The sequence below is a fragment of the Musa acuminata genome, chromosome BXJ1-11 (assembly GCF_036884655.1).
Source record: "Musa acuminata AAA Group cultivar baxijiao chromosome BXJ1-11, Cavendish_Baxijiao_AAA, whole genome shotgun sequence".
In the NCBI taxonomy this organism is placed as follows: domain Eukaryota; kingdom Viridiplantae; phylum Streptophyta; class Magnoliopsida; order Zingiberales; family Musaceae; genus Musa; species Musa acuminata.
This window is the reverse complement of record NC_088337.1, coordinates 19,885,218-19,896,931: the sequence shown is the minus strand read 5'-3', so window position 1 is coordinate 19,896,931 and position 11,714 is coordinate 19,885,218. Positions and strand designations below refer to the sequence as shown.

Sequence of the window (11,714 nt, the reverse complement as noted above, 5' to 3'; positions counted from 1 at the left end):
TGATTTTGGTAATGGATCACTCAAGGTTTATTTTACTCATATTTAAAATAATTTTTATATTTTTAAAAATATAATATATAAGTTTCTTTCAACAGTTAACAAACATTAATAGTTTATTTACGTAATATATTGATTTATAATAAATTATTAATATAATAATACGTATAATTTAAGTTTATAAAAGAGTTCAAATTTATTTTAGCCTATGTGATTTTTATCATGGATAATTTAAATTCGTATGATTTATTTATCTAAAATAATTTTTATATTTTTAAAAACATAGTACATAAGTTTTTTTTGTTATAGTTATATGTTGATTTAAAATAAATTATTAATATAATGATATATATAATTTAAGTTTAAAAAAGATTATGATTCATCTTATTGAGGAAGTGATTTTCTTAAAAAAAACTTATTTATTAACTCAGACTTCACAATAAAAGCTTACGTGTTATGTTTTTTAAAATATAAGAAAATTATTTTAGATACGAATAAATCATAAGGACTTAAGTAATTAAATATATATATAATAAAATAAATATATATATAATTTTAAAAAAATATTAAATAAAAATACTTCTCTTAGTCAAAGAAAACCTTATTTCCTAGCTTTAGAAAAGGGGAGTAGTCATATTAAAAAAATCATAAAATAAGCTGTAATCACTACAAAGGATGTATGAGTTGGGCCGAATTAGAACTTATTATAAGCCGATTTAAAACTCAATTAAACAACTTAATAAAGTAGTTTGACGGGGGTAGCATTGAAGGCCCATTCGCCAGCCCACCGCCATCAGCCCCTCCCTCTCTCCTCCTAAAACCCTGGAAACAGTACCAATGCCCAATTGAAGCACCCCTAGACTCTCCCTTGTCCATGGCGGAATTCGCCGATGGCTGATGCGACAGGACAATGATTCAGTCTGCGATACAGAGGCTTATTTCATTGCAGTGTAGGGATCGTAGTCGAAAATATGTTTCATAGCAACGAAACCAAAGACAGAGGTAACGTGTAACAATATCTGAGAAATAAGTATATAAACATGCAAAAGATTTTGCAAAACCAAGCTGGATATATCTCATGCAACTAGAAAGTATAGTCATCCGATTCATCAGCTCGCCGAGTCTCTGGTCCTTCTCCACCTACGGTTCGCTTGCTGCTCATGTTGGCCCTCTGAACCAGGCGAACTAGCGCTTGCACAACTTCTGACATAGGTGGTCGGAACTCAGGCTCGGGCTGCCAACAGAAACAAAATCCAACGAACTCAATTAAAGTTCAAACATAATCCAGATGAGTGCAAACAGCTACACTGCAGCTTTGGTACACAATGCCAGATATGTCAAGTTTTGCCTAGGCAAAATGAATCAAACAAAGTATTGTATGTGATGCATGGTTTTACCTGTACGCAGAGAGCTATCACATCAGCGAATCGAGAAAGCGATTTTGCAGGGTATAGCCCCTTGAGGTCAGGATCGATCATCCTGTCTAGTGCATCGATGTCATGGAGCTGAGGTGTAGCCCATCGAACCAATGACTGCTCAGATCTTGGTCTCGAGCTGTAAGGAGTTTTGCGACGACAAACCAGAGCATCAGCATCAGCATCAAACAACAAAACCAACTGATTTCAGCTGCGCCACATGGATAATATATCACCCAAGGCATGAAAAGAAAATCCTTATAGGATTGTGTATATTGAATGCGAATAAGTAGACTGGCAAGATGCCTTTCAATTGACTCTGAAAGGCAGAGCAAGGTTAAGTTTGGAATCACAGAAATTTGGTGCTGCTTGGATTCTGTTTGTGAATCAAGTTATAGCAAATATAGAGTTACCTGTCGAAAGGCTTCCGCCCAGTCAAAAGTTCTAGCATGACAACACCAAAGTTGTAGACATCACTCTTCAAAGTATACTGGCCAGACATGGCAACTTCAGGAGGACTATATCCAGATGCCATATTCTGTTCAGATGCCTTCAGAGAAAAAATAAGGAAAATTAATTATCTTAATTTATATGGCAAAGACTAATCCAAGCATGTTGATAAAAATAACTGCTTCTAGCAAGAATCCTATGTAAATATCAGTACTACCGCCTACAAAACAACTGTAGAAAATTATCATCTAGAGGAGGTGAATCCATCACTCGAGCTGTATTAAACATGCATATGAACACAGGACATGGACACAACACAATATAGATGCTGATATGGCAGATGTAACAAAAGGACAGGGCACCGCATTGACAGTCTTATGAGGCGATTGATACATATATATTTCATAATTCATAGGCTATAATAATATTATGATTTGTATAGCATAGACAATCAATGGTCATGATGTGTAGATATGCACAGGGCTGCAGTTTTTATATAAAACTAAAATGAAGTATAACAACCATTCATATAAGAAGCGCCATTCACAAAAGTATTTGACACACATACAGATGTACATAAACAGATATATATAATACAAAATTAAGGAGTAAGCCTAAAGTCCAAATACATATATATTGTCAATATCAACATGTACTAAGGTCTTAGATCCATGATTTAAGCAAACATATATAATCCTAATATCTCTTTGAACTGTTGGGCACATGTCAAGAGGTGTCTGGTCAGGGTCGGTGTCTTACACACTTATGCAAGCATGTTGAACTGTGCTTCATGGATTGAGCCACAGCCATTAGCAGCTCTTGATATCTTTTCCTATTAAATCTTGGGTCTAGAATTTCAGTACAATTTGTCTAGGCTGATCCCTGCATTGGTCTATGTTTATCTCAGAGAAAATAATGTTAGCTACTAATCCACTTTGTTGAGCTGTTTGACTTATGGCAAGGATAAATATTTCTCAGCCATGGATCTCAAACTGTTGTTACGACTACTTACAGTTAACTTCTAAAGACTGATCTTATGAAATCCTCAATCTGAACAGTGACCCCACCACACTTGTCACCAGAAGAACAGGAATGAGGCAAAAAGATGAGAAACAAAAAACTTCATCAGCACTTACTCATGGCTATAACATACCATAAGACCGGACCTATTAAATGGACAACAGGTTCAGCCATTGTTTGACATCATCTACACAGCTTTCAAACTCTAGCTCCCTAATCATATGCATAAAATAACATCACGACTATCATCTCATATCTGTGATCTATGCTTTCTTCCATCAGTCAGATATAATAAGTCCATATAGCTGTTAGCCTCACATTCTTCTTTTAACACCCAAGTTATCCACCTGAACTTAAACCTATATGGCTAGTGCTGCAATTAAGCTTCTTAACCAATGGATCCTATGTCATCAACAGCTTAGTCAGTCTCTCCATTAATCATATCCAATACAGCACCAACACATGCTGCCACAATTTTAAGCTTAGTATCTGTTCCTGCAAGTTAGCCAGTTACATGCTATACGATTCTCTGAATCCCCACTGTCAGAGGGAAACTAACTTTCTGACATACCTCTGAAACTTGAGAAGTCAAAAGGATCAGTATCCATCAGTTATTCATCTTCATTCTTAAGTAACTTGCTTAATATACTGAATTTCTCCCCTCCTTTTCCATATTCTTTCACTTCATTCACATCCTCCTATAAAGCAGGACTTAAATGTCACATAGTATACAGTTTTGTTTAATTGATATTGTGAATGAAATAACAATGGCAAATAACAGAGATTAGCTTAAGTGACCATAGAATACAAGAAACTGATTTTTCCTCAGGAAATTGCTAAATGTTTCTCTGGTAAAATGCAGATAATTCTAAAGATATAATGTTATTATCAACGACATATATTTACTGCTAAAACCTTGTAGAAAAACTAATTCAAAGTAGACATATATGACATAGAGCTTTACCTGAAATTCTGCATCAGGAACAAGGCTCTCGAACCCACAATCTGAAAGGTGTGGGTTGAGCTCCATGTCTAACAATATATTGGATGACTTAAAATTCTTGTGGACAAGAGACGGTGAGCAAACTTCATGCAGATACCTGCAAGTAACATTTAACAACATGATTGATTTGAAGTAAAAAGGGGAACAGATACCTCAACTATATGAAATACCATTACATCTTTTACAACTCGTAGATAATATTCATGAATTAGTATATATAGTTTGTAATATTCATGAGTTTTTGCATAATACATTACTATTCGGTTTATTGCAAATAATATATTTGTTCACTAGGAATCATATCATTTGATACCTAAATGGGGTTTTGGTAACTATGACAATTTTCATATATGATGTGAAAGGTCACTGACAAGTTTGTGTATCATGGCATCTAGGACTCAATCACCCAACCTCAAGTTTGTGTATCAAGTCGGTCATTCATGCCTGTTATACTTGAAAGCAAGGTATACAGTTTCGAATAATACCGCCCGTACCGAGCGGTATGTACCGGTCTGTCAGTTGATTGGTACACGGACCACCCGTTACCGGACGGTATATATATATATATATATATATATATATATATATATATATATATATATATATATACCGAGCGGTATACCGCTCGATATACAGTATTGTACCATACCAAGCGACTATCGAAACGTCAGTACGGTACGATATTTCAAACTTTGCTTGAAAGAAATAGTTTATTCGTTGGTTTAAAAAAAAAGGTGAGATAGAAGAACCTCGTTGCAAAAAGGATAAGACGTTTAACATAATACTGCTAATGGGTACGGAGAGCAGCAGAAATGTATAACTAATGCTACCAATTCAAATCCTCAACTTAACATAACATACTTCAATCTGAGTACTCAATTAAACTATTATCTGGTTGTGAGAAACTTGACATTCTTTAAGATGAAAAAATGACTGTCAACCATTAAGTTTGTCATAGCCATTGAAATCTTCTGCAATAAGACAGTTTCTGTAGAACCAGCAAACTTGTCCAATTTTATGGCCGAATTTCTCCACAAGACATTACTAGCTTTGAACAAGATTCATGGGTTGATCATGTAAGGCAATGTTAAGTCCTAAAAAATTTGCACGGAGAAGATGGTCCAAACATGTACTTGAATAGTTCAGGAAGGCCAAAAACACCATACAAGAGACAAATGCAATACTGTAAAGATTGTGAGTCAGAATAATGATTCTCTAAGTCTAATGATGAGAAATGAGATCATTGATTTTGTTGATGGAAGACATCTGTGTCAACACAAGAAAATTCTCAGAGAATATTTCTAGCCAGCCTGAAGCAAGATTAGAAGTAATTTCTTGATCAAATGGCATATATGATTTTGTCAACCACAGAAACAAAAAAAATCAGGTTTAACAAAAAGACAAAAAAAGAAGAACATATTTTCACTTACTCTAATGCTCGTGCTGTGCCAAGGGCTATTTTGACACGAGCATTCCAGCTCAATGACTTGCTGTATTCATCTGAGAGGTGAAGCAGATCATGCAGCGAGCCATTCTTGTAAAATTCATATACCAGTAGATGCTGCCCATGTTCAGAACAATAACCTACCAGTTCACACAAATTTGGGTGATGCAGACGTGAGATATTTGAAACCAGTTCAATGAAGCAATCTGGTAATTGATTGGGCAGAGCTGAAGAATTTATCTTCTTCACAGCCATAATCTACAGACAAATAGTATTTATCTTCAGTTCCTAAATTCCTGAAAGAAGCTACTATTATACAGAATTTCAAAGAGCAGAAAACATTAATGGAGTGTTGTGAAGTACATGCTTATTTATGGACATAAGGGGCAGTAATATCTCCAAGAACTAATTTTCAGTTACATCGTCGAGAAAATTTGTCTCATGAACATATTGAAAAAAAGAAAGGATATTACTATGGAAACTCAATAGAAGCTTGTAACTAGGTAAGCGAGTATTTTACAAGAACATGACAACCACTACTACTGCAGTAGAAAAATTAAAGTGCTTTCTTGTGCATGATGATTCATGAGCTCTACTGTCGTTATAGAAGTGCATTAACTTACTAATATGAAAATTCATGAGCTATTATTAGACATGCCATCTCTATTTATTATTGATGATGAACCTGCTAGAAAGTGAAAGAATTAGTTGGTTGTTTGTTTTTTTAGAAAATTATTTTTGAAATTTATGCTACTTGGTTTTGATTTGTCAATATAGTTGGCATGGTTGTTCCATCAGTTTTGCAGCCATCCTGCAGAACTTGATGCTGCTTCTAGTGACAACAAATACTCCCCATTAATATGATTCATTTTTAATGATAAAATATCTCCAATGTTTCATCTCCCAAGTTAGTCTCCTTTTCCAAGAGAAACAGACACCTCACATGAAATATGCTATTCAAACCTAAATAACAGAGATGCTTAGTTGAGAAAGAAAAGATAAAAATGAATCAAGATCAATGTAAGGATAGAAACACTCTCATTTGAAGTAAATATTACCTTTCCATCACTAAATTGTGCCTTGTAAACACGACCAAAAGAGCCTTCACCTACAAGATTATCTATGCTGAAGCTATCTGTGGCAATCTGCAAATCTGCTACTGAATAAACAGCTGCCTTTATTGGTGTTGTGTTAGCCTTCTTCACAATAGGCTTGTTTGAGAAATCATCTTCGTCAAATGATTTATGCCTCTCGATAGGTGGAGGTTTAAGGCTTATAGGAGCAGGTGGTGGCAATATTGCTGTATGAGATGTAGAGGATGCCTGGATTGTCTTCATCTCTATAAAAGATTGTTCAACAATAAGCAAAAAAATAATACATAGTATGAACCAGAAATCTAATTACCTAATAACAGTGAAAAGAATAGCTAATGTTCATTTCACATGGAAAGTATCTTAAAATTTGTCTGGTACAAATCTAAAACTAAAGACCAACAGGCACAGATGAAAAGCCAAAGACTGAAATCAGCTTATGATGTTTTGAATGTCACTGAGTCTACTATGATTAGATATTTGTCATGAGTTATCTATTTAAGAATTTAACCTACAACATGTTTACAACACTTGTCCAACTCATCAAATTTTATGGTCCAAAAGTCTTGATATGAATCCTAATAGACAACAAGTAAGAAAAGCTTTCGTCAAACGTTTAACCAAAATGCATTGATGTTCTTTCAAACTGCACATTTTGCCAATACAAGTAATTCTAATAGGGAACCTCTTAAGTCAACATTTCTCCCAAAAAACCAGCCAGTTTCTGATACAGTGAGACAAGCAAATAGTCCTGATGAATGGTCGCTTGTACCATGTCAGCAGCCTTAATTGCATAGGGCCTAAATAAATGGTGCCCAATGCCATCACATAAAGTTCTTGGAGTATTGGTGCCTCTGCACCTTTATATTTCAATTCTACCTTCTTTAGTAAGTCAAATGGGATGAAAGGCATTTATGAATGATTTCATCATGCTTCCAGATCAGGCGACCTCATGATAGTTACCTGAGTTATATGCATGTTAGGAGTTTATGTGAAAAGAAAAGTGGCTACCTCGTTACTTGTACTTAGCAGCCTTTGCTTTTTACCAGCTATTAAAAGGATTGATGAACTTTGAAAAAGAACGTGCTTCGATGAAGTGAAAAAGAAAGATCTAGTTGGCAATTTATCTTTTGGAGGTTATAATGTTATATAACATTGACAGGTTCCAAATGTGTGTTATCAAATGCTTTCTATAGATTTAACCAATATGTAAAGGGAATCCGATGCTTTATATCAGTGGCTAACTTATGCAATAGAACTTTACACAACTAGAAATCAACCATCTAAATCAATTGGTGTAGCCTAACAATAGATGAGTTTTAATTTCATCAACAAAAAAGTTAAAGCACTACAAACATGACTAATCAAGAATGGCATGCAACAAACCATAAACATAACACCTCAAATAAAAGGACAAAAAACCGAAGCTATATAGCTTTAAAATTATTATTCTTGTTCAAAAGTAGAGTTTTTAGTCATTAAAACATAAATCTAAAAAATGAAATTAAAAAAATACATCAGATAAATATCTGTTACAGGTCTCTAATAAATTATAAGGCCCAGCTGAGTGGTCATTCAGCTAAAGAACTTTCGGGCCTTGTATGTTCAGAGAAGTTAATAAGTTTGTACATGTTAATACTTCGTTAAAAGTACGTGAAGATACATTCACTCAGAATAAGTAGGCAACTATTTGGTCCAATCCCAAGTCATGATACAACATTACACATAGGAATACTTCGATCTGTGCAACATATTGGTATTATAGAGTCAGAAATTAATCCAAAATGTCCTTTGTTCAACATTTGAAAAAAAAAAAAAAAATGCTCCCTCACATCCCTTGTTGCAAGTGGTTGCATGAGATCTGCCAAAAATTCTCTCTTAGTTGGTTGATGCAGCTAAACTGAAGCAAGAAATGGATGCCAATGATGAAGTGGATGGCATAGGACTGTAGATCTCATGCCCTCAAGTGGGAAATGCAAATTAAAGGCAGCAGTTGATTGAAGAGAGGCTGGCAGATCACATGCTTCATGTGTATAATAAATAAAATAAAATAAAATAATCCAAAGAAAATACATTTACACGAGTCCAATTACCTTTAGCATCATTGGAAGCAAGAGGGGCAAAAGGCGGATCTTTTTCAAAAATTTCTTCCTTTGAATGCTTTTGTGATTTCCTCCTCATCAAGAAAAATGCAAGTATTCCTCCTACGACCAAAACAGATATGACGATTCCCGCTATAACCCCAGCACCTATACCAGAGTTATTTCCGCCACCAGATGATTTGTTACTTCCACCAGAATGTTGGCCTGGGTTGCTTTTTCGACTTGGTGGAGGAGGCCTATAAGGTGGTGGTGGAGGTGCTGGTGTTGAGCTCCATGAGTTACCATCAGTACTACAAATATAAGATAAGTACATGAGGCTTTTATATGGAAATTTACATGGTTATTAGGTCATCATTTATGCCAACAAAACAATGAGTACTCACCGAAGATTATTAATCTTTTTCAACTGATCAGGAATCCATCCTGTAAAGCGGTTATTTGCCACATTCCTAAAAGCAAGAATGTGTAAAAAGTGTACAATATGCAAACTATTTCTATTATACAGGGACATTTCTGTGTATACAAACTTACAAATCTTGTAGGGGAAGATTGGCAAGGATGTCTATGTGGCCAGTAAATTGGTTGTTCTCCAAATATCTGCATAATGTAAATGGATGTTAACATGAGTACCTTTTTTATGAAAACATGTTAGAAATAAATATATTCAACATACAAGGTTGTCAAACTTGATAGGTTGCTGAAGCTCTGCGGAAGATCACCAGTCAGTTGATTGAAGGACAGGTCCCTGCAGTAAGAAGAACTTAATCTTTAACTTAGATATTCACTTGGATAATGTCATCAAAGGAAACATCAGTGCAACATCAATCGCCTATCAGTTTCTAGCAGGATCTGCTGGTGAAATGAACAAATTGGCAAAAACAATGAACCTTCTAGAAATTATCATTCACCATTTTCAATAATTTTCCAGAACATGAAATTTAGCCCAAGCTCTGCAACTGAATTTAAGAATGTGACATGGTACACCAAATGCAAGCTTTAATATTCAGAAATAGGTGTTCCAGAAAAAAAAAATTCTGGCAAACCGAAAGGTTGATGATTGGACAGGTGTTTTTTATGAAACAATGAGTAAAACAAGGCCAAGAAAGTACAAGTTGTACTTACATTGTTGTGAGATTAGTAAGGCCTCCAAACATTTCGGTCAGATTTCCTTGTAGCTGATTATGAGCAAGATTTCTACATCAATGAGAAATTGGTTTAGTTTGAAAGCATCTAATAATCAGTAATGGGATTACAAAGCCACTTACAGATATTTAAGTGTCACCATCAGGGAGATTGAATAAGGTATATTTCCAGAAAATTGGTTACCGCCAAGGTTTCTGCACATGTTATCCTTATAAAATAGTCACAAGAAACCAAGAAAACAGTTGATGCTATCCACATTCACGGTAACTTACAGGCTCTGGAGGTTTGGAGGAAGATTATAAGGTAACTGGCCTCCGCTTCCAATATTATTATTGCTCATGTCACTGTGTCAATATCAAGAAATTAAATTCCAAATTCTAAATACATATACACAGTGAAGAGTTATCCAACTCACAGTTCTGCCAGTGAAGTCATGGTTTGCAAATTATAGCCTAGTGTTCCAGAGAGTCCCAACCCAGACAATTTGCTGAAATAGTCCAAAAGGGAAACATGTATCAGATAAAGTAGGGATTAGCAACATTTCCAAACATCAATTCCACTTTGATGAAACCTCACATAGTTGTAATGGCCGATCCAGTGCATGTAACACCCAGCCATGATTGCCCACAGGGATCACCACCATTTGCAATCCAGCCGGTTAGCTGAGATGGTGAATTCAGGCTGGTAAACAGGACATTGAGAGTTGAAACTGCAAATGGAACATTACAACAAAAAAATTTAGTACTCAACTTAGCAAATCGTGAATCTCAGACTATGCCCTTCATTACATACAGTAGGAACCAATGCTTTCAAGATAAGAGCAAAAAAAAATTGAAGCAGAAATATTGGCAATTTCAATTAGCTCATTGCAACTTTTATTTAAAAGAGAGTGATGCAGTTGCAATCGGGACGGTTTTCATTTACATTTCTCAGGGTTGCAGGCCAAAACACCAGGAACATCTAGCAAAGGGTAAAATTCGCCTCAAAAGTAGAAGCACTCTTCTGTCTCCTAAACCCACAAACAAGAAATCAAGGCATCTCCCCTTGTTTGGAAACGTATCTTCTCTCTTTTTTTCCGTCAAAGGTTAGATCTTCCTTCAAATCCAACCAAAATCTACATATATAGTTCCAGCGTTTAACACCCACCATAAACCAAAAGGTACCCAAATCTTTGATCCCAAAATCCAGCAAAGAAGGCAAGAACAAGGATCAAGAACACGACTTTTCGCCTTTTAGACAATGCCCACATAAAAAAAGAACCAAGATTCAGCATCAACATGTTAATGCGGTGATCCTCTCTATCTTTCCATTCAAATCTAACAATAAGTCCGACTCGAAAAAGATTCCACCCAAAAGAAAAGGAGAAAAAAAGAAGCTCCCTTTTTATTTCAAGAAAAAGAAAGGAAAAAGCTGCTGAGGATCTGAAACCACTCACCGTCATTCTGGTCCGTGGCGCCACCGACACCTCCCGGATTGCCGACCAAAATGCAGGCGAAGAGAACCCCAATCGCCAGCGTCTCTCTCCCTCTCGCCTTCGCCATTCTCCCCCCTCGGCACCAAGGATTACAGGAACAGACAAGCCCCTCTCTCCCCACCTCGACTCTCTGCTGTGGCTACACTATACAACAATAATCATGCCAATAATTCGACTATTTCTGCTATATATTATTATTCACCGAAAAGAGGAAGGAAGGGAAGCAAGCTGGCACGACGAGGGAGAAGAATCCAAAAGCCAAGAATTTATAGAAGATAAAGAGGACAATCATCACATTCCGATCTCGATGATCGGGGCGGGTAGTAGATGCTCGATCACGGTAAGAAATGATTACTGTCCTGTTACTGTGAGCTGAGAGAAGAGGGCTTTTTGCTGCCGCTGCAGTAGAACCAACCAAGAGAACGGAGACAGAAAGCGACAGAGATGGGCACCGACCGGTGACCGGACTCATGTCGGTGGGCGGATCGGCACCGTCGGATTCCGACGGTGATAATCTTGATGCTGATTAATCTGATCCGAATTATCATATGATTGACTTAAAAGCTAAGAATGCG

The 11,714-nt window shown here is 36.0% G+C and overlaps 1 protein-coding gene across 2 annotated transcripts; it reads right to left on the bottom strand.

Moving 5' to 3' along the window:
* Positions 1–957: 957 nt before the first annotated feature.
* Positions 958–11,545, bottom strand: LOC135597245 (protein STRUBBELIG-RECEPTOR FAMILY 6-like). Of its 2 annotated transcripts, XM_065089943.1 has the most exons (16): positions 11,101–11,545; positions 10,242–10,374; positions 10,081–10,152; positions 9,938–10,009; positions 9,788–9,859; positions 9,645–9,716; positions 9,196–9,267; positions 9,054–9,119; positions 8,906–8,971; positions 8,514–8,812; positions 6,388–6,668; positions 5,316–5,587; positions 3,847–3,982; positions 1,826–1,962; positions 1,395–1,551; positions 958–1,231 (listed from the first exon to the last, which is right to left on the bottom strand). In XM_065089943.1, exons 1-16 carry the CDS (start codon positions 11,204–11,206, stop codon positions 1,082–1,084), a joined length of 2,163 nt encoding a protein of 720 aa, XP_064946015.1. In that variant the 5' UTR covers positions 11,207–11,545; the 3' UTR covers positions 958–1,081. The 2 variants fall into 2 exon arrangements, with proteins under 2 accessions (XP_064946015.1, XP_064946016.1); XM_065089944.1 differs by lacking the exon at positions 958–1,231 and having other exon boundaries at positions 1,487–1,623; positions 11,101–11,464.
* Between the last annotated feature and the right edge of the window lie 169 nt (positions 11,546–11,714).

Bases quoted from the DNA above. Each gene is read 5' to 3' on its own strand.
- LOC135597245 (XM_065089943.1), bottom strand. From the start codon at position 11,206: ATGGCGAAGGCGAGAGGGAGAGAGACGCTGGCGATTGGGGTTCTCTTC. The intron at 10,153-10,241 runs GTGAGGTTTCAT...GGACTATTTCAG, and splicing joins GGATCGGCCATTACAACTAT to CAAATTGTCTGGGTTGGGAC. The intron at 8,813-8,905 runs GTGAGTACTCAT...TTATATTTGTAG, and splicing joins AAAAAGATTAATAATCTTCG to TACTGATGGTAACTCATGGA.